Raw genomic sequence first — 27,183 nt, forward strand, 5'->3', positions numbered from 1 at the left:
TTGCCAATACTTTTGTGTGGTCTTCTAATAGATCTTTTTGAGAGGGAGAATGAGCAGGAAACCTACTGCCAATGATTTCCATTCTCATGTCATAACGAGGTCACAAGAATGTGGTTCAATTTTCCAACTTGAAACTCAGCTGCACCATTTTGTAGCTCTAGTCCGTTAATTAAAGCACGAACACGGGTATAAAAGTGAAAACAATATATCCAATACACTTACCTGAATCTTCAGTTTTTATGAGTTGGAATCTATTTTGATAAGCAATAAGGCTGGGAGTGACACCACCAATGAACTGTCAAGTAAAACTATCTACAAAATGATTAAACTAGAATGGCAGACAACACCACATTGTGATTAATTTGTTTTAATATTACATTTGAAATAAGCTTGAAATTCACCTAGCCTGACCCAAATCTAATGGTGCCACCACATTACCAAATACTGCAAAATCCCCCCCCCCCCCCCCACAAAGATTGATGCTGGAAATCTGAAATAACAGAAAATAGTATTTCAAACAGCTTCTGTGGAGAGATCAAAAGTTTTCAAACTTTACTACACCTTTTGCACATTAAAGGCAAAACTTGGCTGATGGGGCCGAGCATTCGCACTGCAAAGCTTGAACTGGATCAAGAACATATTGGATGGTAGTGCACTTAATATCAGTGCAGATGTCCAGGTGTAAACTCTAAACTCACACAATATGGTCAGTCCCGGTGGTGAAACTTTTACTTGATCCCAAATCCATCATAGTATTAAGGAGATCCAAGTATACTCTGCTACCCTGCCTGACCTTGCCCTATACGGACAGAATTTCTCATGGACACGATGTAAAATCTCTCTAGAGAACCTCGGCTCATATTTCGAGCTGCCTCAGAAGTAACCTCAGTGCCATTGCACTTTTAACACAAAATAAACTCTTGTACATACTGCCCTAACACACTGGGCATTTCTACCTCTGCATTGGTGTTCTGCCCTGTCATCCAGTAGAGTTTGTCTATTCAAAGCTGAAGTGGGGTAGGTACATTTGGACAGGTGGGTGGGACTAGTGTAGATGGGGGCATGTTGGTCAGCAACACTGTTTCCACACTGAACAACTCTGAATTTCTCTGCACCTTAATGACATTGAGGTGAAATTCAATTTTTTATAAACCTAGATTTTTTGAGATTCACCGTCAGGTAGAATTTATGCTGCTTCTATGTGCATTCGATGCTGTTTTTCGATTCATTAATTGCAGAGGGGATTGGTAAGTTAATGGAGTCTGATGGAAGGCTATTGACCTATAACATCAGTTGTTTTTTCTCTCCACAATTGCCACCAGTCCTGTTAAGTATCTTCAGCATTTTGTGTTTTTTTTTTTTAAATGATAATTTTGTTGAATCCACTAAAAATAAATTTATTGGCACAAAATTTGCCATGGCAAAATACTGCCTGTTTGCCTCAGTAACTACAATCTGTGCTTCCAAGTCTTTTACTAGAGGGACATTAAGCATGCTTCTGACCGTGGGCTTAAAAGGTGACAGCTGCATCTGTGTGGTAATAAAATAAGCAATCGAAAATTTCAATACAAGATTATAGTTACCCATGCTCGAGATGAGTATTGGAGTGCTGGGTTTATCTTAAAGCTTTTTCCAGGAAAAAAGAAATAAAACTGACACTACTTTGACACCTAGGCAGAATCAGGATTAGAACGTCACACCCTGTACACATCTACATTTCACTGCCAAATATCCAACAAAGTTCTTTTGTTTTGGAGTTTGTAAAAAATAGCAAATATTTAATGAATGATCTGGTATAATGTTGCCATCTTGTGGCAGCAGTTAAAAGTACAAATGCAGTTTGGATCATGAAATAAAATTGCATTCTACATTAAAATGCAAACTTTTGGACCGAGTTTGAAGAAGGGTCCCAACTCGAAATGTTGTCTGTCCATTTTCCTCCACAGATACTGCCCCACTGCCAAATTCCTCTAGCAGTCTGTTTTTCACGAGATTCCGGCATCTATAATCTGTTAATTTTGGATGATGCTTGCTGAGAGAAGAAAGTCAATCAAGTCATAAAATATTTTATATGCTTCTTTGACAACTATTTTTTTTAAATCGCTTTTACATTATTCAGTTAAACAGGGATTATTTGAAGGAAAACATGATGCTCAAATTTTAGGGTGGTGAAATCTTTTGCCTCAAGATGAGTTTTACCAACCAAGACAATCTATTTATTTTAACCATCGTCTTAATCCTGTCCTTCTACCACCAATCGTGGAATGGAATCTTATGAAATACTCAAGTTCAAATGATCTGCAGTAGAGTAGAGACTTTGTTCATTGGCATAACTGACGGAGCTGCCCAGAATAACTGGAGTTACAAATTTGGACTAACTCAAGAGCTGACCTAAAATCATCCAGGCACCTTTGTACTATACAACAGATTTGGCAAGTAGGCAAAAAACCTAAGCTGCACCATACATCGGTTAGATTTCTAACAGAAACCTTCAGCGTTATTTTAGTCATAGAATATCAAAATAGGCAAAGTCAACATTTATGCATATTTATTTGAATTACCCCAATAACTGATTTTTCTTTAAATGACAAGAGCAGGCAAAAGTGGTTCGCACAAAAACGAGCAAAAATTATATCACATTCTGCAACTGAAAATACTTCATAAAACTGTTGTATGTCAATATTTTTAGAATTCAATTATATAGTTATAGATCTGCCAGCATTGAAACGTAGCACCTGTTACATATTTCACCAGCAAAGAATATGTAAAAAGCTCTTCTAAATAACCAAACTGGCTATCACTTCCAGTTTTCCTATTTTGAGACATCTTCTTTTAATTGTTGTCAAGATAGTCTTGTTATTACACATAATTCTCTCATATTTTTCAATTCCGTAAAGAGAGCCAAAGAATTGTATTTGATTCAAAAATAAATTGGACAATAACATTAGATGGTTCATTCAAAGTAACAGCTCCCCGATGGCCATGTGCCCAAAGTCAAGGCTTTATATAACACTCAGCTATATAGATCGTAACATATCTGATTCAATTCCTATTATTTGTCATTAGTTGATCTTAAATGATCTGGAAATATAGCGATTAAAGATGACAATTATAGCAAGGGGCAATAAGGGGAAAAAAGTCAACCAAGACTCATGTTCCTAACCTATGTCCAAAATTTAAAATTTCACTTTACGGTTGAATGAGGAACAAATTTGGATAGCATTTTCCTTCTCTAATTAACCAGCTATCACACAAGTTGGTCACGCACATTAGGAATAGTTAGTAAGATAATATTGGGTGCCCACCAGAGGTCACGAGTGAGTAGCTTCAGGGAAGATGGAAAAATATACAACTGCCCCAACCAGCAATGAATGGACAAAAAAAACAAACCAAAACATGATTCTGACATGCCTGAAGAACGCAACTTCCATTTATTACACTGTCACTGTGGCACTGCTCATGTGGAATAGAATTTTTTTTCTTCCATATTATTTAATTTCTCAGCACAAACGTTGAAATTGTCACATTCCAGTTGGTTATTGATTGTCACAAAGGATATGGTCAAATGAAACTGCATTCAGATGTGGAAGTAGTTTAAGGTAATCTGTATCATTCAAAATTCACCCCCTTGAATTGATTCAACAAATATTTTGCACACGGCCGTCGGTATTTTGTATTAACAGGCACACTGGCTTCAGACACGAGAGATTTATAACTACACTGCTGGGTGTTTATCAAGTGAATGCGAGCACAATAAAAAACACATTTCACACATTTAAAATAATGGCCGAGTAAAATGACTATTTTTCCGTTTTAGGCATCTGTGTTGCTCTTGAAAATAATTCTAGTCCAATACAATACTTTTCCGGAGAGGTTCTTCCAACTCAAAAGCCCTCTCTCTGTTACATGATAGTGACCTTCGACGGAGTTTTCTCATTCTTGCCTGGGATGCAATTTTGCCATCAATATCTTCTGGATTTGATATGTTGCACTCCGATTCAATTAACCCAAATGATCTTCTGCGCATTGTAGTACTCTGGTTTCTTTTCTCCAAATGTTGAGGGCTGGTTACCTCTATCCATCTTAGTCCTTCCCTATTCATGCAACCAGACAGCCTGGAACTACGTCTCACTTTCTTTTTAGATTTTGTATTTTGAAGAGCACCATCTGAATGTTTAATGCAGGTTTCCGGTTGATTAACTTCCTCCAACATACTTGTGTTTATCTGCTCCAGAAAACAATGATCACCAAAATTGAAAAGTAGAGATTCACAGTTGGCTGTATCCACCTCATCATCGATTTGATAGGGAACAGTTGGTTCAGCAATCCCCTTCCATGAAAGTCTCTTCCTTCTTTTCTTTCTTCCTGAGAGGTTCTCGTCTTTCTCTTCATTTTCATCTCCTGCATTGACCACATAACATCCATTAAACTTCAGGACCTGTTCTGATTGAGTCACAAATGGCAAGTCTATTGCATGGAATAACTTGCTTTGTCTGCGGCTGGATCTGCTTCGAAAATCTTCCCGAGCTTCTGGTGGTGAAATAATATTTTCGTTAAAAACAGTAATATCACCCGTCACCAATTCACTTCTCGTTTCTTGAGACTTTTCAGATGCAGAGGCACCGATAGGAATCAATTTCTCCATTTCATTTGGCTCAGTTTCCTCTCGTCTTTCATTGACATCTTCAAGAACATTTGATTCAGATTCCAAAAAAGAACCTGCACAACCGTTATCATCAGTATTAATTATTTCAAAATATTCTTCATGCCCCGTCTCCATTTCACACTGCCCTTCAGATGGACTTTGCGTATCTGTTATTCCTTGTTGACTGCTTTTCATCAGAACAGGCAGTTTAGAAAAAGGTTTGCTTTTAATCTTTATTAAAGATTTTCCCCTTCTGACATCTTTGGCGACATTATCAGTCCATTTTACTTCAAATGCCATGTCTTTCTTATTTTCAAATAGAGAGGGTAACTGACTATTATCACATTTAAGATTGTAATCAAATTGGTTTAATCTCCTGGGCACAAGCCGATGATCTCCAGTATTCCCTTTCTGAGTTTCACTTTCAATATCTGATTGAATTTTCTGTTCCTTCTCAAAGCAGTGCACTGTTCCCTTCCGTGGTCTTCTTCGTCCTTGTGGTTTTTGCACAACCGACTTCCTAAGGCTGCAACCAGGAGTCCATCCATTAGCTAACGACTCAGACTTGGACATTGAATGCCTTCTTCCTCTATCAATACCTGTTTGGTAGAAAACATAACAGTTGGGAAATGTTTTTAGAATTGCAATATGGTGGCAGTAAAATATAAAGTTCAATAATTTAGCACACTTCCAGGTTTTTGGTGTCGGACCAAATTAAGCAGAAAAGTAGGTAATGTAATGTAATGTTGTTAGTTTTTATATCTATACCAACAAACACCACCCTCCTGTACTTAGGGACATCCCATAACATTCAATTTGGCAAAGTATTTTCTTGCAATATTAATAACAAGTATTTTGTGTAATCAGTCTCCTGATTAATTCAAAACTGTTTACTGAAAACAGAAAATTAACTTACAACACTGATTTGCTACTTCCAGAATAAATACACAACTTCAAGTTGCCCAAAATAGCAAACACAAAAGCCATAGGAGCGCTTGTAATTAACAAATGCATTTTAGCTCATGCAATTGTAATTTAATAACATTCATGTAGCCAAATTATGAAGGAATTTTTCAGGCACGATGACAATAATAAATTTCCTGATTTTTTCTCCAGCCATACAAAAGTGGGCAAATAACTTGAAGCAAAGACTTTCAACCCAGTGTATTCAAGATTTAAAATGCATCCATTAAAAACCCAATAGGATTACACAAAATATAATGCGGTTTGGATACCGTTGTGGTGTTGCATGTATAAATCTCTCACCAAGTATAAAGGCAACACATAATTTAGCTCAAAAGTTTTCCTTTTCTTTCCATTAGCTAACCCAACTGACAAACACTGTTTTTCCACAATTAAAAATGTCAATTAAGCATACTCAAAAAATAAATCCAATTGATTTATAGGAATTTTGTATGAGAATAATATTCCAACATCAAATGAAATTACTTCACCATAAAGTGGCTCCGACCATTATACCTTTGATCAATTCACTTGCGTTATAGATTAGGTTGTTTCCCTTCCTGAAACTGAAGGGACAAACCTTCATAACATGTGTTCCTTTATGAACATAAAATGTTACTTACCCTCAAGATGAATCAGACTGGTTCTCTTTGGGGTTTCACATTCCAACATTACTTCACTATTGGAGAAATCTGTTGATTCAGACCAGATATCCAACACCTCTGCAATTGGGCTCAGTAATGGCTTCTTTGAAGCATATTCACGTTTTCCATAAAGGCTCTTCTTGAACTTTTGTTTACACTTTCCTTTAGTTGCCTGCAAAACATTTTTGCCATTATAATTTCTATTCTCCTTTAATTTACTGTTAAATATGGAGATACGCAGTGATGCATAGCTGATCCATGTAGTACCAGGACCTAAGTCGTTATTAATGTCACTAGATTTATTTACAATACATTGACAATGATGCAAGACTATAAAGTTCAACGTTAGGCATGACTCTTTGCGAGTAGCAGCCCATGGTCCAAAGAATCAAGAATTTAAGGACCACTTGACAGCACAACCATATCTCTTTCAGGCCGACATAAATAATAGCACTGAAGGATCATAGGATTATTAGATAGATGCCCAGAGCATCAAATGTTTAACTCGAGTCCTTACCCTCGGCCCAGGTATAAGATTATATAGCTCCAATCAGAGAAGGTGGCAGCTCTTGTAGCACCCAGCCCGAGATCCATCCCTGGATAGCAGTTTCTTGCAGGATTTCACAATGAAAACTACCAACTACGATAAATTTAAGAATACATGGCTACAGTTCAAATGTATTATATATTTCATTATGCACTTTTAGATATTCTGAGAATATACAATGCACCATATATTAGTGGTATGTTATTTTGTTTCAACTTTAAGTGTTCACATTTGTGCTTAGCTCAAACGCCACTTACCATTTTTTCTCTTTAAACGTTGCCAGCTTTGCAAACCTCAGAGAATTCCATGCTCCTCCAGTTTTAGGCCCCCCCCCCCCCATTTTGCCCCCTCCAATGGTGGCCATGCCATTAACTGCAATGCTCTGGAAGGACTTCCAGTAGTTGAAGCTGTGGCCATCATCTGATGATAAGTTTCAGTTAACTAGCCTGGAATATTCATTCATACTAAAAAAAAGGCCTTCAATTCAGTGGGTGAAATATTATAGATTTTTTAAGAAATATCCTTACAGAATTTACACCAAATACAGAGGACACTGGTTTATAGCACATTAATAAAATCCCAGTTTTATTGTATTCTTTCCCCTGAACCAAATAATTTACTAACAATGAAAACTTATTTAAAAGACAATGTAACTGATAAATTAAAAATAATCCAAATGCAAGTGCTTACTGTAGAGTTCTTTGAAATATTCTTCACATTGCTCTTGATCCTACTAGACCTGCGGGGTTCTTCTTTCGTGGACTCATGGTCCCCTTTTCTAGTTTTCTGTGATTTTGTGGTTGGGTTCAAAATTACATCTGCATGAAGAGCTTCGTAGCATACATTTTTGTCTTCTATTTCATCTCTCTGTTCAGACAGATTCTCAATGTTGGGGAAAGGGTGTCTATTAAAATTAGTTTGCACCCCACCATTGCTGGAGTAATCAGGTTTTTTTTGACTGAGGTATACATCACCTGTTTTTGACATTTCAGTTGAGGGCAGGTGGTTCATATCAGATTCGACCATTGATTCTGCTTCTAATTCAGTAGATTCCAACATAATAATTGCAGGAATATTTTTGTCAATGTCTGGTTGTATTTCTAACGGCTTCTTAGAATCTGGTTTCTTTTTGGTCAGACTTCTGCGAACTGTAGCAGTGCACTTCTTAGCATTTTTCCTCTTCCTCGGATGCCCAGAGGAACTGATTGGAAATGGAAGAGTTTCAGTCAGTTCTTCAATTTTCACTTCCAAAACCTTACACGGATAGTCATCATTTTTATTATGACACTTCCGATTATCTGGTCCAAATTTACATTCTGACAACGGAGATTCAATTTCAAAGTTGATAGATATTGGGTAACATCTGTCTTCTTCAACATTCTGTGTTCCAGCAGGACTAATTCCCAGGTCATCTATTTCAAAAATTAAAGAAAAATTTTTAATCGACATATTTATGTCCAATATATTCCCTTTCCTTCAATGTTTTTGGCATGCACCAAAGTCTCTTTGGAAGTTCTTGAAACAAAGTTCCATAGCAATTAGAAGCATTTCCTGAAGGATTCAAGCAAAATTGTTAACTTACGAACATAGCTAAGTGCCAGTATTTTCTAAGTCAGGACACATCATAGACCAGCCATACAATATTCTCTCATGCGGCATTTTATAGCTGAGGTCACCATAATAAAGAACAAACCCAAATTTCTTCTCCTGCTAATCAAGGACTTTGAAACTAAGTGGAACAACTCAATTACTGCACTGGCTGAGATCAACTTACTACAAACCTGCAAAAATCAGGTTCAATCATGCACACATCAAGTGGTCACTGGAGAAGCTCATACTAATTACTTAAATGTTAAAATAATTACTGCTGAGTCATACTGTAACAAAATGTCAGTTCCCAACGTAATAGAAAAATGCTGGAAACCAAAATTTCAATAAGTGAGTTCGGTATTCCGATAAATGCAAGGAATCATGGGATTTGTCAAAGGTCACTTGCTATAAAGAAAAAGCAAATGAAGCGCTGGCTGAACAAACTGTGTATAAATTAGTATCTTTATTCATGATATATGTGTAAAATATAATTAATCTGAGGAACAGGGTTGTTGGGTAGCAGGAGAGTGAGGTGTAACAGCAAGAGAGAAGGGGCAGATGAGAGTGGGAGGGAGACTGGACCGGCAGAGGAGACATTCTCGACTGCTGCGCGCACACAGACCCACACCTCATCTGTAGCCAGGATCGAATCCTGGTCCCCGGCGCTACAAGCATTGCCGAACCGTCACTCTACAATTTACCTGTACTCACAATATTTAAAATTATCAGTGTTCAATTGTTTGCAACATTATCTTAGAAATTATTTTTCCAAAAGACAGAGGCATGCATAACACTAATTGGATATAACACAACTAATGAATTAAGAAACACTATTTGTAATACGTGGGCTGAATTGGTCAGAACGCAATTTTGATCGACAACTAGAAAACCACCTAAAATACTTTGGAAAATGACAAGCAGGAAAAAAAAAGCCGTCTTGGGAAGAAAGTAGTCTAGGGAGCTTCCATATAATTTCCCCACAGCAATCAGACACCATTAACTCTTAAGAACATAGGCTGCTAGTTTTACCACAGGTTACAATGGTCATGGAACAGTACAGCCACAAGAACAGGCCCTTCAGCCCCCAATGTCTGTGACAAACACTTTCCCTGCCCTCACAATATTTAACATTTTTAGCATTCAATTGTTTGCAACATTATGTTAGGAATTATTTTTCCTACAGAGATAACACTAATTGGATATACCAAAACTAACAAATTAAGAAACACTAATTGTATTATGTGGGCTGAATTGGTCACAATCTTAATAACGAACATGGAACAGTACAGCCACAAGAACAGGCCCTTCAGCCCCCAATATCTGTGCCAAACATGATGCCAAGACTATCACATCTTCCTGCATATACCCCATATCCCTGTATATCCGTATACCTATCTAAGTCTTTTAAATGCTGCTAACATATCTGCTTCAACCACCATTCGCAGCAGACACTCATCATCCTCTGTGTCAACAACTTGCCTCTCACATCTCCTTTAAACTTTGCCCCTCTCACAGAACTCCACTGGTCAGACCTCCAGACTGAATTCTGTCCTTCCACAATCCTCTGTCTTCTAGGAGTAAGCCATTTCCGAATCTATATGAACAAGTCACGATTAATCCAATTAAATCTTAATCTTCTGGATCAGCCTACCATGGGGGACTTGATCAAAAGCTTTACTAAACCCCATTTAAACATCGGCCACCCTATCATCATCGATCACCTTCACCTCCTCAAGGTCTAGCGTGTACAAAGCCATGCTGAAGACTGTCCCTAATTAATCCATTCTTTTCCAAATGGGAGTAAATTCTATACAGAAGAATCAGAATGTTTGGCACAGACATTGGGGGCTGAAGGGCCCGTTCTTGTGGCTGTAGTGTTCCAAGTTTGTTATTAATTCCTTAGGTTGCTTAAGCATCTTTAGGTAATCCGTTCCTCTATCTCCCGCTTGCTGGTGGGGGTGCTATAATACAATCCCGGTAGAGTGCTTCACTCCTTTATTTCGAAGCTCTACATAAACCGTCTCCTATACCTCTTTTGCCTCCTTCTCGATCGCACCTAAACCATCGAAAGCCCACAAATTTGAGCTGCCCAGCTTTTCCCTCCCGCAACCACTTCTCCCACATGGCCAGATCATGGAATTCAACATAGAAATGCTTCCATTGTCACTTGTGCAATGATACTCTATTAAACAATATCACATGGTGATATATCACATGGTGATATTGTTTTCCATACATTTCTTGTACATTCCATACATGACATGCTTCCATTTTAACTTACTTAGCTATTAAAAACTTTTTCTTTAAAATCCTACAATGAATCCTGCTATTGCACATCTGAAAAACTCTAGCCCCTAAACCCCTTTCTCATTGACAACTGCTTTTAATAACGTGATTTTCTACTATGCTTGATTTAAGCAGATTTTACACACCTTCCAATATTGTTTGCAGTTTACTTGATGTCCTGTCACTGTGGTCCTTCACAGGGCTGCTTCCATTGCAAGTGACATCATCGGAAGGGCTCTGTTGTGGAAAGATTACATTGACTTGTCTATTCACTGATTCAGTAAAAGTGCGAAAGTCTTTGGAACACACAAAAGTACAATCATTTTGAAATAATTCAAAGCGGTAAGCCTGAATCCACTGCACTGATAAACAAGATATATTGTAAATAGAATACTAAACCACGATCTTATATATTTTTTACAATGCGTCACTTCTGTTGTCGACAGGGACAGAAGTTTCACTTATCTGTTACTTTATTCCTCCATTCCACGCAGACCTGAATGTGACCTTCTGCGCTATTCCAACGAGCCCCAGTATAAGGAGGAACATGTCCTTGTCTACCTTCCAAATAATATCAAATTCACCACGTACAGGTGACTCACTTTTTCCTGTTGTATTAGAACAAGCGTAGTTCAGGTGTATGCAGAAATATTACGTTTTTCGCTTTCAGACACTGCCTGATCTACTGATTATTTCTAGCATTCTCCTTTTGACTTTAGATCTCACCCATAGCTCTGACCTATATTTTGCAGCTGTTACATATCCCTATTTGATTGTTCTCCCTTTAACTGCCCACATTAGTCAACCAGATAATTTCATAAAAAGTGAAAATCACTTCTGTGATTCCAACCTCATCCCATCATATTATTTTTGTCCTACCTACCTCTCCCCACCCTCTGTAATGAAAAGATTATCTTGACTCTGATGGAGGTATTTAACTCCAAATGTTAACTTTTTTTTACTGCAGCTGCTATCCGACCTGCTGATGGTTTCCATCATTTCCCTACTTTTATTTCAGATATCCAGCATCCTCAGTTTGTTTATAATTGGCATCTTAAAGAATCAATCCGAATAAATTAAAAACAAAAAAAATAATACTTTAATACTTAATCCATTGACCAAAGACAAACACAGCTGGAAAAAAGCCTTGCAAAGTGGGAACTTGGATAATTAAAATTTTCCATAGAACACTGCCGTATTGCTATTTTATTTGCAGGCAGATGATGCGAGCCATTCATTTATGATGGTGGTAAAATATTTCTATTATTTGTCATTCGGAATTTTTAGTTTGAATGTTCCAAAATGTTAGATATGATTTTGTCTGCACAGTTTACCACATTATGCAATTAATCAATTGGAACATGTGATGTTTGTTTCAAAAAGACATGCAAAGATTGACCCAGTTACACTGATATAGAGAGTTCTGTCATGTATGTGAATAATGATAATGGTTATACATAAATAGCTTTGGGGACAGCTATAAAATGATCTTACTTCTCTGGAATGCAGGATGACTAACAAGAATAAGAATAACTTTATAAACAGGTGGAAAAGTTTTAATTGATTACATCACTTAAAAGCATCCATTAGAACTGTAAAATTATATGGAGAAAAATGATCTATTTGAAAAATATGCTCTTGCCCACCGCATTTATACCCGAGTTAGCAGCTCTGAAATGTTCAAATAAAAATGAATCTATTACAATATTGCACGAATAATATGAAATAACTAATATGGTTTGAATAACAACCACAATATGGTTAAGCAGCAACTGGACAGTCGTAGAATGAGAAGCAGTAATACAAACAAAAAAAGTCAGATATGCAGGGAGATGTTAAGACGTTCTTGCATACTACAGTTTCAAATATTGTAATGTAAAAAAAAAAAAATCAGAAACAGCAAATGCGAGAAATTGAAGAACAAAAAATGCTGGAAACACTCAGCAGTTCTGATACACTGCTGCTCGGGAATTTTGTCCTTCAAGACGATGGTTGAAATTCAGGATGAATTCTTCATTACATTTTTTTTTTTTGGCTATTCTTTTTTAGGTTTAGAAAATAATGGGCAGCATTTGTCAAAGTGTCTTATGTGCTCTCCCAGCAGACACGAGATCTAATGATGTTCTCTTGCATTAAAGGGAAGGAGTATGTTGTAACCAAGACTACTAGCAACTGGTTTCCAGTTATATTCACAGACTGGTGATATGTAGGCCAAGATTAAAGAGACATGGGCTTGCCTTCACAAAGGCGACTCATCATCATATGCACTTGATCCTAGAGGTTTCTTAGAAAGAAGCACTAAAGTGAAGATATTTCCTGTTTTTAAACAGATACCAGGTATGCGATTATTAAAAAGGCAAAATGGATGCCAAATCACACAGATCCAAGAACAAGCCTTTTCTATTTTCTCAAGTGCTTAATGTTGGTCTAATCACCTCTGCAATGGAATCTCAGAAACATAGCCCAAAATCTTTTAGTCTACTCAGGTTTTGCTGATATGAAAATGAACCCTCAGCATCTTTCAAACAAAGCATTTTGCTGCTTATGACGATCCACTTTGTGAGTAAAACTATTTCCATTAGAGAGTAAGCAAATCAAACAAACTCTAGTTGTCATAAGTGGGTAAACATGAGCAACAAGTCAGTAAGGCAGATTGATGAGTGGTCGGAAGTGCACATTTTCATGGCTGTGGTACATCAGCACCAGCTCTTCCTCCACTCCACCCTACCTTCCTACCTAACAAGGAAAAGGAGCAGGGTACAGATGTGAGGAGCCAATGGCGTGCATCACTCTTATGCAACCTAGCAGCAGGTCAGAGCTCACTACACAAGAGCAATGTGTTTCATTCAATGAGGAATATATGTAGGATTAATTTTAATAATATTGTTTTTTTTGCCCATAACATATGCAATTACATGCTAAGATGTAATATATTAATTTAAATTCCAGCAGATCCATCAATAGCTTCAGGTAGAATTTTACTGTAACCGGTCACATACAATGTTAAAGTTGAACTTTAAAGTAGCCATCTTAGCACCTTGGAGCTGCTGCGGGGTTACAAAAAAAAACATTTGATGATCTTTCTAACCAACAGTGTGATTCCAAATACCTTTCAGCTTCATTTTTTTAAAATTCTGGTATCCCACTTGTTTGATCAATCTGAACTCCCAATATGAATACGAATTACCGGAAAGAAAAGAAAAAGCAGGCATGTTTACCTTTTTCTCTTCCAGACCCGTTTTGGTTGTTGCCCTTTGTTTTAGAGCAGAGGGAGGACTATCACTGAAAGTGATCTGCGGATGTACTGGCATTTCCCCTCTGCGTAGAGGTGTATTGGATGGTAACCTCTTATCAAACAGCTCAGGCGTCAGCTCTCCGCCAAAAGTCACCTTTTTCTTTTGTGTCGGTTTCCTGCAGCTTGTAGACAGAATGCAGTCTTGCTCCTCTGTAGGAGTAGAATCTAAAATACAAGAATTACAATATGTTCTTGCCTTAGCAAATCAACCAATTCCTAACCAAAGATTTTGTTTTACAAAAGAAAGTCAGTGCCAGTGTCCAATGAAAGGCAACTGACAATATCACAGCAGGAACACAAAGATAGGTCAGAAGATTGCATGGTTGAAGGGATGGGCACTTAGGAGATTGGTTCAAAAGATTATGACCCATGCAATCCAGAGTAAGTTAGCACACACACCCCAAAACAGGCTTGGAAACAGAATGTTTTTTAAAAATGTGTTTGCAAATGGATGTCTATGATTAGTGGCATCCTACTAAGTAGAGAGGTCATTCTCTATCATTATAAAACCTTGATCAGGCCTTAGCTGGAATACTTCCTGTATGCAGTTTTGGCCACAAGGCTTTAGGAAGGATGTGATAGCATCTTGGAATACATACTTTCATTTGTATACTAACAACATCCATTAACAAATAGGTGTACCCAAGCACCATATCATGCATCCTCTACCTACCTATTTGCCATATACCAGAGAGATGTGGCAGTTCTGGAGCAGAACTATTATTGTCATCCTGAAATGTGCCCATGAATGCTGCCATCTTACTTTTCATCATTGAAACTCTCTGAGATTCCTAATTTAAAAAACAAAATCACAGGCATGTTTACCTTATTCAATTAGTATAATTTAAAAAAAATGATTAGAGCATTGAGCAATAGTTATTATATACATATTATAATAGATGAGTTTGTTGCTGTTCTTTTTCTACATTGTTTTCCAGACAACATAAACTGCATAAGGAAATGGAGTAATTGAATTTCTAGCGATTATTCAAATGTACCTGCATCTTCTGTTTGGCAATATAGCAAATAAGACTATTGGTCTCTGGGGATCCTCTGGCTCCAACAGAAGACACTCTCCGTGAGCATATTTTTCTCCCTTCAGAGAGTATTCCTGCAACACAAGTATGGGAAAATATCAAGTAGATCTTGGACAGCAAAATGAAGCAGCAGTCTTAACTTGATGTGTTATTTCAGAGACAAAAGGCCCCAACACAAACTTTCAAATTTGTCCAAAAAAGGAGTAAGTACCCTTCCAATCAGTGATAATCAGTAATATGGTCACAAGGAAAGAAGACGCACCTAAACGAAACATTGCAGATGGTTAAAAAAAAGTTATGTTTAAATTTTTAATTATTCAGCAAATTGTATAATTAGTGGTCCCTGTCGTGTTACCTTTGACAGATGAAGATCAAATAATCAAGCAGAGTCATTAATATTCCCAGTATATAAACGTCTTTGAGTTTATAATCCTTAAATTTAAGAATGGAAATCTGGGAGGACCATAAAGCCAACAGTCTAGTCTGGCTTACTTTTTTCTAAAGGACACTGCAGTGGAACGCTTCCTTTGTAAAATAAAATCTACCTGCTGTCTTACTGGATGAGCAAGCACAATATTTGCAGTTTATTTTCTCTTTAAATAATTATTTGAGTGACGACTTCATAATCTACAAGTCAATAACATTATTATTGGGTGAAAATGGCAACTTGAGCTGATTGTACTACAGTTCATTTTTACCAAATAATTCCTTTCAAGGAAACATCTTAGAAATGTTCCAAAGCACTCATAGGTTTATTGGATGGGTGATCAATTGGTGAAACAAAATGCTCATGGCACCATTAAAAACAGTTAAACAAATACCACTAATGAACCTCAACTAATTTTACACCATTATTGAATAGTAATTGCAGGATTACAAGCCTTGTAATGTTGCAGTGTACAATGTTCAATGTCCTACATGGAAACAAAACTTTAAAATATTTATTCCCAATAATGATTGAATATCCAAGCCCAGGTAACATTCAGAACAAGGAAACCTTGCAGTGCAAATGACCTTACTCTCATCCCAAATAACACAATCCAAGGACAAGATCTGTATTTTTTTCTTACTTCAGATCAGTATTTTACTACCTGCTGAATTCAGGCTAAACGGTTCTGCTGTCATTTTCCACTGATTTGCAGCATTCATTGAAATATCCAGTGAAGGGGGTGGTGTTTTTGTAGCACAGGATTTGGATTGCTCCTTGTCCACATTCACTAAGCAGTCATGATGTCGATATGCAGTATTTTCAGAATCAATCTCGCTGATAGTATCATAGTCACCAGGTGTTGCTGGAAAGGAAGTCCAGGTCTCACCATCTCCACCAATTGCTTGAACTGTGGGTTCGACAGAAGAAAAAAGACAACCAATCTTTACCAACCACTACAGATGGTGTGAACAAATTTAAAAAGACCGTTACCAGGTAAAAACAACTTCAATAAATTAAAATGTTTACATAATAGAAGTTGTGGAATTGTGTTCAAAGTTCGGCCATAGCCTTTATTAAACTGCAAATGAGCATAATGAAAATTGGCCACTATACCACTCGGATAGGGAGGAAGAGGTGGGAAAAAGAGATAATGCTGCTATACATTAGTGTAACTTCTACAAATACATGTTTGGTAAAGATAGGTTAGAATCAACAGGAGCTCTCTGTAGCAAAATAACATTCAAATGCGCTGCATAGTATTTTAACTGAGGATACTTAGGGAAAGTTTTCGAGACGACTGATGCCTAAGTAAGAGCATCCCGATAAGATTCAGCAAGCTCCAGATGTTAGGAAAGATGTATAGGTAATCGGGTTTCATCCAATTCGTTGATACCCATTTATTTTCAGAATTTTCGCCACCCCTATTTTACAGACCCGCTCCCCCCATTGTCCCACCAGCCTACCCGGCTCTTCCTTTAATGAGGGCATTTCATCTTTCAGCTATGTTTTTGGTGTTCATCGTATTGTAAGAGTGCATGCAAAACTCTACTCTTATTGAAAATGCAATTAGATCGATACAGTTTACCTTCAGTTTCCCAAGTAGCAGATTTACAAGGAAAATTAGGTGGTGTTCTGTCTTCAGAAGGTGTTCTGTCTTCAGAAGGCAAGTCCAATTCTGTGGGTGTTATAACTGGCACATCCACATTGGCAGTTTCACAGGTTTCTTCTTGATAGGCAGACAATTGTACTCCAAGCTGAGAGTTCACTAGTTTGGTGAATTCCAACATTTTCCTTTCATTTAAAGTTTGCACAGGACTGTGCCTATTATTTGTAACTAATGGATGTTTAGGAGAGAGCTGCTCTGTTGTTTGATCTAGGTTTTCAACTGATGATAATTTTATTTCACGTAAAGTACCAGCTCGTGATTTCCTTTTACCTGTTAATAAGGAAAATTATTTATTTACATTACTAACAGCAATTGCAAGAAATTAATTGAATAGTTATTCCAACATCTTTGATCACTTGACTGCCAGTAATTTACTGCACTTTAAAACATGAAGGCTTTGCACAAATGCATGTTTTTTGTTACAGTATTAACAATATTGAAGAGCTGGATTTTCTTTGCATAAATGAAGAAGTGTTGCTAAAATAGTACATGCTTTTGGCTAGATAACATTTGGACAACAATCTGCAGCCTTGGACTCTTAACCAGAAGTGGAAACACTGGTACCCTACAGCGCAGCTTAGCTTAGAGAAAACCCATTAAGGAAACATGCAGAGGCTGCCTGTGAGTGATAGTGCTGTCAGTGCAGTTGTTCAGCATTGAGATGTAGGGCTGAAGACGAACCCCTGCCAACGCGGGCATTTACTGGAGAGCAGCAGCAGATGCTTCAGATGTTGATAAATCGCCCAAATCCAACCGTCTCTTTCATCATGTCCTGTTGGGTATGGTAGAAGCAACGGTTGCTTCCTCTGTTTGGCTGCACATCTCTCCCCAGCCTGGAGATTTTCCACGGTAACAAACATAATGATGGTTGATGGCCATTGAGGTTGTCACAGAGATAGATTCCGTGGGCTGGGGAGAGACGGAGTGCCATACAAATAGAGGGAGAGGTGGCTGCGGGAGGTAAAAGCCAGCAGGGGCTGCAGGTCATGGTGTTGGAACATGGAACAGTAATGAACTAAACACCACCTTTGATTACTTTCAAAAGGAGCTGATGAGAGAGATTGTAGGATTTAGACAGTCAATCAGAATGGAGCAGGTACTACTGCCCAAGCCCATCAAATACCAGCCCTCTCATTGCTTCTATAGAAACGTAGAAAATAGGTGCAGGAGTAGGCCATTCGGCCCTTCGAGCCTGCACCGCCATTCAATATGATCATGGCACCACTCCTACTATGACTCGTTCCACACCATGCCGTAGGAGTGGTGACCTCACAAATCATCTCATTGAGGCAGGAGCACCAGCAGAGGGCCAAGCCTTCGATCAGTTGCTGGCAGTGTTGTGCACCATCAGGGAGGTAGGCGTTCGTACCAGGCTCCCAACACATCATTGCAGTCAGTGGCTGATTCCACTGACTCTCTAGTTCCCAAGAATGAGTGGGTACAGTCTAAGGAGTTGGGACCAATGAGAAATGTATTTATGCAGAGACTGTAAATCTTTGCAATTCTATTCCTAAGGGGGCACTGGATGCTCAATTGTCGTATATATTCAATTAAGGGGGAAAGCATATTTCTCTACATTGATGTAAGAGGATATGGGAACATTGTGGACTTCAGATACATAAGCCACGATATTGAATTCAGATCAAACTGCTGCCTGGCCTATTCTTACTTGGATTCTTATTAGCTTACCAGGTACATTCCTCCTTGCTCTTCTTTCCTTAGGGTGAGGCACTTGCAATATAAAATCCTTCAAATGTAAAAATAATACATTAAAATGTACTCCAAACAAATACCACTATGTGTTTAACAACTACCGCATGTTCTCACTTGTTTGCAACTGTAAAAGGTACATGGGCGCAGGAAACAACTCAATGTGAAGACACTGAATGCTCCATTCATTATTACAATGCAGTAGGCCATTCAGCCCATACTAACAGAAACAAGGCAATTAATAAATGTTAGTATTTGTTCTCATATACATGATTAAATATGTCAATGTTTGATATATAAAACATTATACACAAACAGCCCTTGGTTAGGATTTGTACAATTATCTGCCCATACCTGTAATAATTTGGGCACAACAATTGCAATGAAACTGTTACCCGTCTTCACGCTTCATTCCGATTGAATACCTTCAATATGATATTCATTCTTGGAGCGTTCTAATGCCAGTTCCCTGAAAACCATATTTTATGACTATCAGCAGGTTGGAAAATAGTAGGCAAGCCCAAGCTTGTTCTGGTTTAAACCATCAAATTCCCTATCTCTGTACCAATCAACAATGTGATTAAGAATACAGAAATAGGTAGTGAAAAAGGCCAATTTATTTTCCTCTCACTAGCCCGGATACCCTGAAAATCATTATGACCAGATAGAGAACATTAGGCTCAGCATATACCAGGGATGATGAGCCATGGAAAACCCCAAATCCTATGGTGTGCATTGCTCAGTACCATCATAGTAATGAAGCTACTCACAGGCTCAATCTTTTAATAAAGACTCAACCTTTAAAATCACTCATTTAAAAAAAAAATGACATACCTGTTCTGCTACATATTTGGCAGATCCTAAAGTCAAGTTTTCAAAATCCTGGTCCTCAAACCTGCACAACCAATTAAACAAAAATAAGTACTTTTTAAATTAAAAATCAAAGTAACCTAAATTCTAAAATAAAACGTCAAATCTTTCTGCTGCATCTGTCACTTTATCAGGTAGACCAAACATGTTGGACCTCCTTAATCCTCAACTATCCATGCAATTTCCAAGATGATTAGCAGCATCATTGAAAACAAAATGGCAATGACTTTGGATGAAGAAATAACAGATTTGTAGATAAACTGCTTAATCTACAGTTCTTTTTTTGTGTATGATCAAGATAAAACAAAAATGTTTTTGGCTATTTGTTCAACTTCAAAGCAAATCCTGACCATTTGATATCCACAAACAATATATAAAGTTTTTGTGCAAGCCGTATGGTTTCTACACCCAAGAAGTCAAGCACATTGCCTACTTTATGGCAGCAACCAACTTCAGTTATTTGATGAGGCCAAGAACAAACTCAAGAGTTGCTCAATTTGGATCAGAATTGCCATCTCAAATAGTTAATGACATCATTTAGACAAGTCTCTACCTGTTATTTGCATCACTAAACACGAGAACCTATGTTAATTATGAAAAGATGTGTAGTTATTACCTGTCAGATTCACTTAAAGCTGTAATAAATGTTTTCATCAGGTTAACATCACATACATTTCCATTCAAAGGTGTAGCATTATTTAGATTTTTTGAATTCACCTGGAGAAAAGTAAATATAATTTATTAAAAGGTAAATCTGATATCACTTTCATCACTATTTAACAAAGTATTCATTTCTCACATATTGTTATTTAGCCAGAATACCCAATATCTCAAAGTTAGTAGAAACCAACGCAATTGCACCAATTTTCCTTCTAATCATTGTTCAAAATGATTGCTAAAAGAATCTCATAATATTGCATTACAATCGAGTTTCTTTTTTTAGATTAGTCCATTGTTACAGAATGTATGCAAAATAACAACAAAATGGTTTTCTTATCAACACATCAAAATCAAACACCATCTTTAAAACATAGAATACATTTCATTCTAGCCTTTATCCACCCATTCAAGGTTTGGTGACTACAAGTGAGTAAAATACAAAGACAAACATTTATAAAAGTTTGAAATATTATGCTTAATTACAATCCTACTTCAACTGCTCTTTTGAAGTAGACCAAGTCAGATATAGTCATTTTGAGTTAGCATTGAAATAGTTGCGAGCAGTAGGCTTTCAATGATAAGATAAATTTGAAAGACTTTTTGAAAATTTGAAACCCATGTTATAACACATGGGTTGAAGCATTCACTGCTCCCTATAATAAACATATAGTTCTTTTTGCATAACTACACTGTACATAGCTACCACCTTCCTTATACGTTAATGTCAATGTGAACAATACCCATGTCTAACCTTCCATCTTGCAATATCTGGAAAACAAATGCAACTACAAATATTTCAAATCTGTTTTACACAATAAATAATACCTAACAATCATTTTTCACAGATTATATTTTACTGCTTTATCATTCATGTAAACAGAATCAATCTATCTAAAAATCAGCACCAGGATCATACAAGTATTCTTCCATTCAATACCACCTCTTGCTCTACAAATATACGATAGTATAAGCATTTAGTCACAGTGGCAGCAATACTTACTTCATTGTTCTCATACATTTCTAATTGGTAATGTTCTCCTGCCAAATCAATGTCCTTGGTGATCTCATCAAATTTTGACCCCCTTTAAAAAAAAAGGCAGGTGGGAAATGATATTCACAATAGTAGGCAATACATCAGATATGCCAAACTTTATCTAGAATCAATATCTTCACCGGCTTACATTGTTAACTGCAATGTTCAGTGCTGAAACTATCTGCACATGGGAGGAGGAAAATAAGTCAAACTGACAAAATGTCAAAAGTGGTTGGTAGACAATGATTATCTGCTGGATCTGACATCATTGGAACTCAATAAAAAAAACCTCAATGGGGATAAACACAGTAGGTGCCATTAACATTCTTCGCTTCCAAATTTAGTCTCCACATGGCAACATTCTTCTGATATTTCAAACCAGGACGATATTGGAACACAAATGAATATTAAAATTTTCTATTCAACGGCAAAAGCTGCTGACGCTGGAAAGATAAAGGAAAAGTGCTTTCAAAAACTGAGTTTAAAGCTTTGCAAATTTTATGGCCAATATTTCTCCGTCAGTCAGCAGCGAAACAAAATTGGCCATAAAACTGCAGAAGCAGTAATTTTGTGCAAAATAAATAGGAGAAACTTGTGCCTAACATGCAAATAATTAATTAATCATTAATGATGCACTGTGTGATACATATAAGATTTACCTAAATAATTTTAACTGAGAACTTATTTTGGGTGCCGATGAGCAGTACAACGTTGAAAAATTGAATCACTCTTTGAGTACAAATTGCTGTAATTAACAAAGATCATATACGAAGTTTAAAAGTTTTGATTTCAAATTATGTAACCTGCATAACATTTTTATTTATCTCACAATATAATTTTCACACGTGCACACATGTCAAATGTTGACATCAAGATTAACATAACTTAATCCTTCCAGTCAAGATGATGTTGGGAAGGGATATTTCAGGATTTAGGTGCAATGATGAATGAGGAACACCAATACATATCCAAGCCAGGATGATGTGTGCCTTGGATGCAACCAAGAGATAGTTGTGATTCCTCCTACATGGTGTCCTCATCCGACAAAGAATTCTGACCTGAAACGTTGCCTGTCCATTTTCATAAGGTGTGGAAACGATCAAAGCAGACAATGATCATGGAGGAAAAGACACTGGAGTAACTCAGCATCTCTGGAGAGAAGGAATGGATGACATTTTGGGTCGCGACCCTTCTTCAGACTGTCATGGAGGGGGAGACTAGGGACATGGTAGGGTTAGGTGTGAAAACAGATAAAAGCAGATGATGATAGAAGAGGCCCTAACTCGGATCTCCTCGGAATCTCGCAGCTCCGCTCTTGCTCCCCTTCCTCCCCAGTCGCAAAGGAGATAGTCCCCCTAGTCCTCACGTTTGACCCCATCGGTTGTTGCATAGAGCACATTTTCACCGCCTCCAACAGGACCCTACCGCTAGCCACATCTTTGCAGCTCGACCCCTTTCCAGAGACAGTTTCCTCCGCAACTCCCTGGTTAACTCATCCCTTCCCACCCAAACCACCCCACCACATGCACTTTCCCCTGTAATCACAGAAGATGCGACAACTGTCCCTGCTCCCTCGACACCGTCCAAGGACCCCGACAGTCCTTTCAGGTGAGGCCGAGGTTCACTTTCACTGCCTCCAACCTTATCTACTGTATCCACTGTTCCAGGTGAGGGCTACTATATATCGGCGAGACCAAGCGCAGGCTCGGCGATCGTTTCGCTGAACAACTCCGCTCAGTCCGCCTAGGCCTACCCGATCTCCCGGTTGCCAAACACTTTAATTCCCCCTCCCATTCCCACACTGACCTTTCTATCCTGCGCCTCCTCCATTGGCAGAGTGAGGCCCAACGCAAATTGGATGAACAGCATATTTCACTTTGGCAGCTTACAAAGACCTGATTTAGTTACAACCCAGCAGTATGAATATTGATTTCTCTAACTTCAAGTAACCCTTGCTTTCCCTCTCTCTGCCCTTCCCCCATCCTAGTTCTCCAACTAGTTTCACTGTCCTCCTGATTAATTTTGCTGATTGTATGCCTCTTTGTCACAGTCAGCTCAGCTAACAATGTTTCATTCTCACATTGAATGGGTAGTGTTCAAGTTGAGACCCTTCTTCATACTGCTGCGTAATAATCTGCAGAGATGCTGCCTGACCCGCTGAATTATTCCAGTATTTTATGTCTATCTTCGGTGAAACCAGTGTCTGCAAGGACGCTTCCACACAACATCTTTGATCGTCATCTCTCATGGTGTCTCGTTTTCACATCTTACCCTTCCCCGGTGTTTCCCTCTCCCCTGACTCTCAATCTGAAGAAGGGTGTTGACCCAAAACATCACTTATTCCTTCTCTCCAGAGTTACTCCAGCATTTTGTGTCTGTCGGTGGATAGGTGATGTTTCGGGTCTGGTCTGAAAAAGGGTCCGGAAAATCCACGTTCTCCAGAGATGTTGCCTGACTCGCTGAGTAACTCGAGCACTTTGTGTCCCTTTGAACCGAGTGTTATCCAAGCCTCAGCCCAGGGCTCCAGGCAGCCATCTGACGTTGTGGGTAGGAAGGAACTGCAGATGCTGGTTTAAACTGAGGATAGACACAAAAAGCTGGAGTAACTCAGCGGGTCAGGCAGCATCTGTGGATAAAAATAGGTGAGGTTTTGGGCCGGAACCCTTCTTTAGATTGAGAGTCAGGGGAAAGGGAAACTAGAGATATAGATGGGTAAGGTACACAAAAATGCTGGAGAAACTCAGCGGGTGCAGCAGCATCTATGGAGCGAAGGAAATAGGCGACGTTTCGGGCCGAAACTCTTCTTCAGACTGAACTCAGCTGCACCCGCTGAGTTTCTCCAGCATTTTTGTGTACCTACGATCTTCCAGCATCTGCAGTTCCTTCTTGAACATATAGATGGGTAAGGTGTGAAAAGGACAGATCAAAGCAAACGTTGATCCAGGCAATGTAGAATGGTTCATTGTTGGCTGAGGGGAAGTTGACAACGAGGTTTCTTGGTTCTCCAAAATATTCCAAATGGAATTTAAACTGGAGGCATACAGAAAGTAAAATTAATCAGGATGACAGTGGAATTAGTCAGAAAACTAGGGTGCAAAGGGGCAAAGAGAGGGAAAGCAAGGGTTACGTGAAGTTAGAGAAATCAATATTCATACCGAAGATAGACACAAAATGCTGGAGTAACTCAGCGGGACAGGCAGCATCTCTGGGGAGAAGGAATGGGAGACGTTTCGGGTCGAGACCCTTCCTCAGACCGTTGTGTTGTAAGCTGCAGAGATGCTGCCTGACCCGCCGAGTAATTCCAGCATGTTTGAGTCCCTTTGAACCAAGTGTTATCCGAGCCTCAGCCCGGGGCTCTGGGCCGCCATTTGTCGTTGTGTGTGGGAAGGAACTGCAGATGTTGGTTTAACTTTAACCCGAGTTATATCGACACAAAAAGCCGGAATAACTCAGCCGGTCCGGCAGCATCTGTGGAGAAGGAATGGGTGACGTTTCGGGGGAGAAACGCCTTCACTTCAGACTCCCAGTCTGAAGAAGGGACTTCCTTCCCTCCACATATGCCGCCTGTCCCGCTGAGTTACTGCAGTTTATTGTTTAGTTTCCATTTGCCGTTGCTCGCTCACCTGCGAGCACCCACCGTCCGCTCATCCATCCTTCACAGCCGGCCGTCCGTCCGCGCATCGGGCTCCCTCGGATGTAAACACAAGTTAAAACAACCCACCAAAGTCCTCTCTAGTCAGAACGGTGCTGCTTTCTCCCCTCACTCTCTCTCTCAGGGCATGTAGTTTTGAAAGCGAGCGGGAGAGCCGGCGGCGAGGTGACGGTCCTGTGGCGGCTGGGCCCGGCGCTCATGTGCCGTCAATCGCGGGGCGGGAGGGGAGGGGGCGGCAGTTGGTGGCCGCGTCACGTGGGTTCGGTTTGAATGCGACGACGCGCGCCCTGACTGGCGCCTCCCCGCCCGCCCCAACTGGCACCTCCCCTTTGCGTGCGCGCGCCCGCCCTGACTGGCGCCTCCCCGCGCGCCCTGACTGGCGCCTCCCCGCCCGCCCCAACTGGCGCCTCCCCTTTGCGTGCGCGCGCCCGCCCTGACGTGCGCTTCCCCGTGCGCGCGCCCGCGCCCCTCCCCTTCCTCATTGACAAATGCAGTCACGGTGGCGCAGCGGTAGAATTGCTGCCTGACAGCGACGAGGACCCTGTCCCTATTAATAACCCATTATCTGTTATTTGCACTTTATCAGTTTATTTATTCATGTGTGTATATATTTATATCATTGTATATGGACACACTGATCTGTTTTGTAGTCAATGCCTACTATGTTCTGTGTGCTGAAGCAAAGCAAGAATTTCATTGTCCTATACAGGGACACATAACAATAAACACACTTGAACTTGAAAAGACCCGGGTTCGATCCCGGCTGCGGGTGCTGTCCATATGGAGTTCGTACGTTCTCCACCGTGTTCTGCGCAGATTTTCTCCGAGATCTTCGGTTTCCTCCCACACGCCAAAACTGACAGGTTTGTAGGTTAATTGGCTTGGTAAATATTTTAAAAAATTCTCCCTAGTAGGTGTAAGATAGTGCTTAAATTGCGACTTTGCATATGTCCCTCCTAAACGTATGCGACAACTAGTGATGGTGATTATACGTCAAGATACAGATACATAGAAAATAGGTACAGGAGTAGGCTATTCGGCCCTTCCAGCCAGCACTGCCATTCAATATGATCATGGTTGATCATCCAAAATCGATACTCCCGTTCCTGCTTTTTCCACCATATCCCTTTGATTCCTTTATCCCCAAGATCTAAATCTAACTCTCTTGAAAACATCCAGTGAATTGCCCTCCACTGCCTTCTGTGGCACAGAATGCCAGATTCACAACTCTCTTGGTGAAAAAGTTAGTCCAAAATTGCCTACCCCTTATTCTTAAACTGTGACCCCTGGTTCTGGACTCCCCCAACATGGAGAACATTTTTCCTGCATCTACCCTGTAGTAGAGAAAGGATGGGTGACGTTTCGAGTTAAGACCCTTCTTCTGACTGGTTAGACTGATCCCTAATCAGTCTGAAGAAGGGTCTCGACCCAAAATGTCATCCATTCCTTCTCCACAGAGATGCTGGCTGTTCCACTGAGTTACTCCAGCTTTTTGTGTCCATCTTCGGTTTAATCCGGCATCTGTAGTTAACTTCTTACGCAGTGACTACCTACCTGATCTCCCAGTTGCTAAACACTTTATGTGTAAGAAGGAACTGCAAATACTGGTTTAAACCGAAGGTAGACACAAAAATCTGGAGTAACTCAGCGGGACAGGCAGCATCTCTGGAGAGAAGTAATGGGTGACGTTTCGGGTCGAGACCCTTCAGACTTTCAGGTCGTGAATTCTCTTTCCCATTCCCACACTGACCTTCCTATCCTAGGTCTCCTACATTGTCAAGAGTGAAGCCAAATGCAAATTGGAGGACCAGCATCTCATATGGGGCGAGGAGAGAAAGATAGATCGGCCATAATTGAATGACAGAGTTTTCTGTGTCTACACTGACTGTGCCCCCAACTGCTCTTTTATAGCACTTTAAACCTATACCCTCTAGTTATAGACTATTTATATCCGAACAGCAAAAGGCCATTCTGCTTCTTGAAGCTCTCCCGTATCAATTACTTTATGCACGTGATCTTTTTGTGTTATTCTAGAATGGCATGGTCAAACTCCTGCCTTTGTTACATTGGAGTGGTCTGGACATAAAATAAACTCAAAGCTAAGGATAGTTACAAAAAACAATTTCCAAGGATAGATTTATTTAATAATATAGTA

The 27,183-nt window shown here is 39.2% G+C and overlaps 1 protein-coding gene across 4 annotated transcripts; it reads right to left on the reverse strand.

The window, feature by feature from the left end:
* Window positions 1–2,531: 2,531 nt before the first annotated feature.
* Window positions 2,532–25,316, reverse strand: cdca2 (cell division cycle associated 2). 4 transcript variants are annotated; one of them, XM_033014156.1, is made up of 15 exons: window positions 25,000–25,166; window positions 21,344–21,425; window positions 20,300–20,400; window positions 19,648–19,708; window positions 18,793–18,850; window positions 17,024–17,373; window positions 16,099–16,354; window positions 14,969–15,081; window positions 14,644–14,761; window positions 13,893–14,135; window positions 13,675–13,730; window positions 10,822–10,912; window positions 7,490–8,211; window positions 6,232–6,424; window positions 2,532–5,244 (listed from the first exon to the last, which is right to left on the reverse strand). In XM_033014156.1, exons 1-15 carry the CDS (start codon window positions 25,026–25,028, stop codon window positions 3,845–3,847), a joined length of 3,873 nt encoding a protein of 1,290 aa, XP_032870047.1. In that variant the 5' UTR covers window positions 25,029–25,166; the 3' UTR covers window positions 2,532–3,844. The 4 variants fall into 4 exon arrangements, with proteins under 4 accessions (XP_032870047.1, XP_032870048.1, XP_032870050.1 ...); XM_033014157.1 differs by having other exon boundaries at window positions 16,099–16,344; window positions 17,023–17,373; XM_033014159.1 differs by lacking the exon at window positions 13,675–13,730 and having other exon boundaries at window positions 13,894–14,135; window positions 16,099–16,344; window positions 17,023–17,373; window positions 25,000–25,316.
* Window positions 25,317–27,183: the final 1,867 nt, after the last annotated feature.

This window comes from Amblyraja radiata, chromosome 39, assembly GCF_010909765.2.
Source record: "Amblyraja radiata isolate CabotCenter1 chromosome 39, sAmbRad1.1.pri, whole genome shotgun sequence".
Lineage (NCBI taxonomy): Eukaryota > Metazoa > Chordata > Chondrichthyes > Rajiformes > Rajidae > Amblyraja > Amblyraja radiata.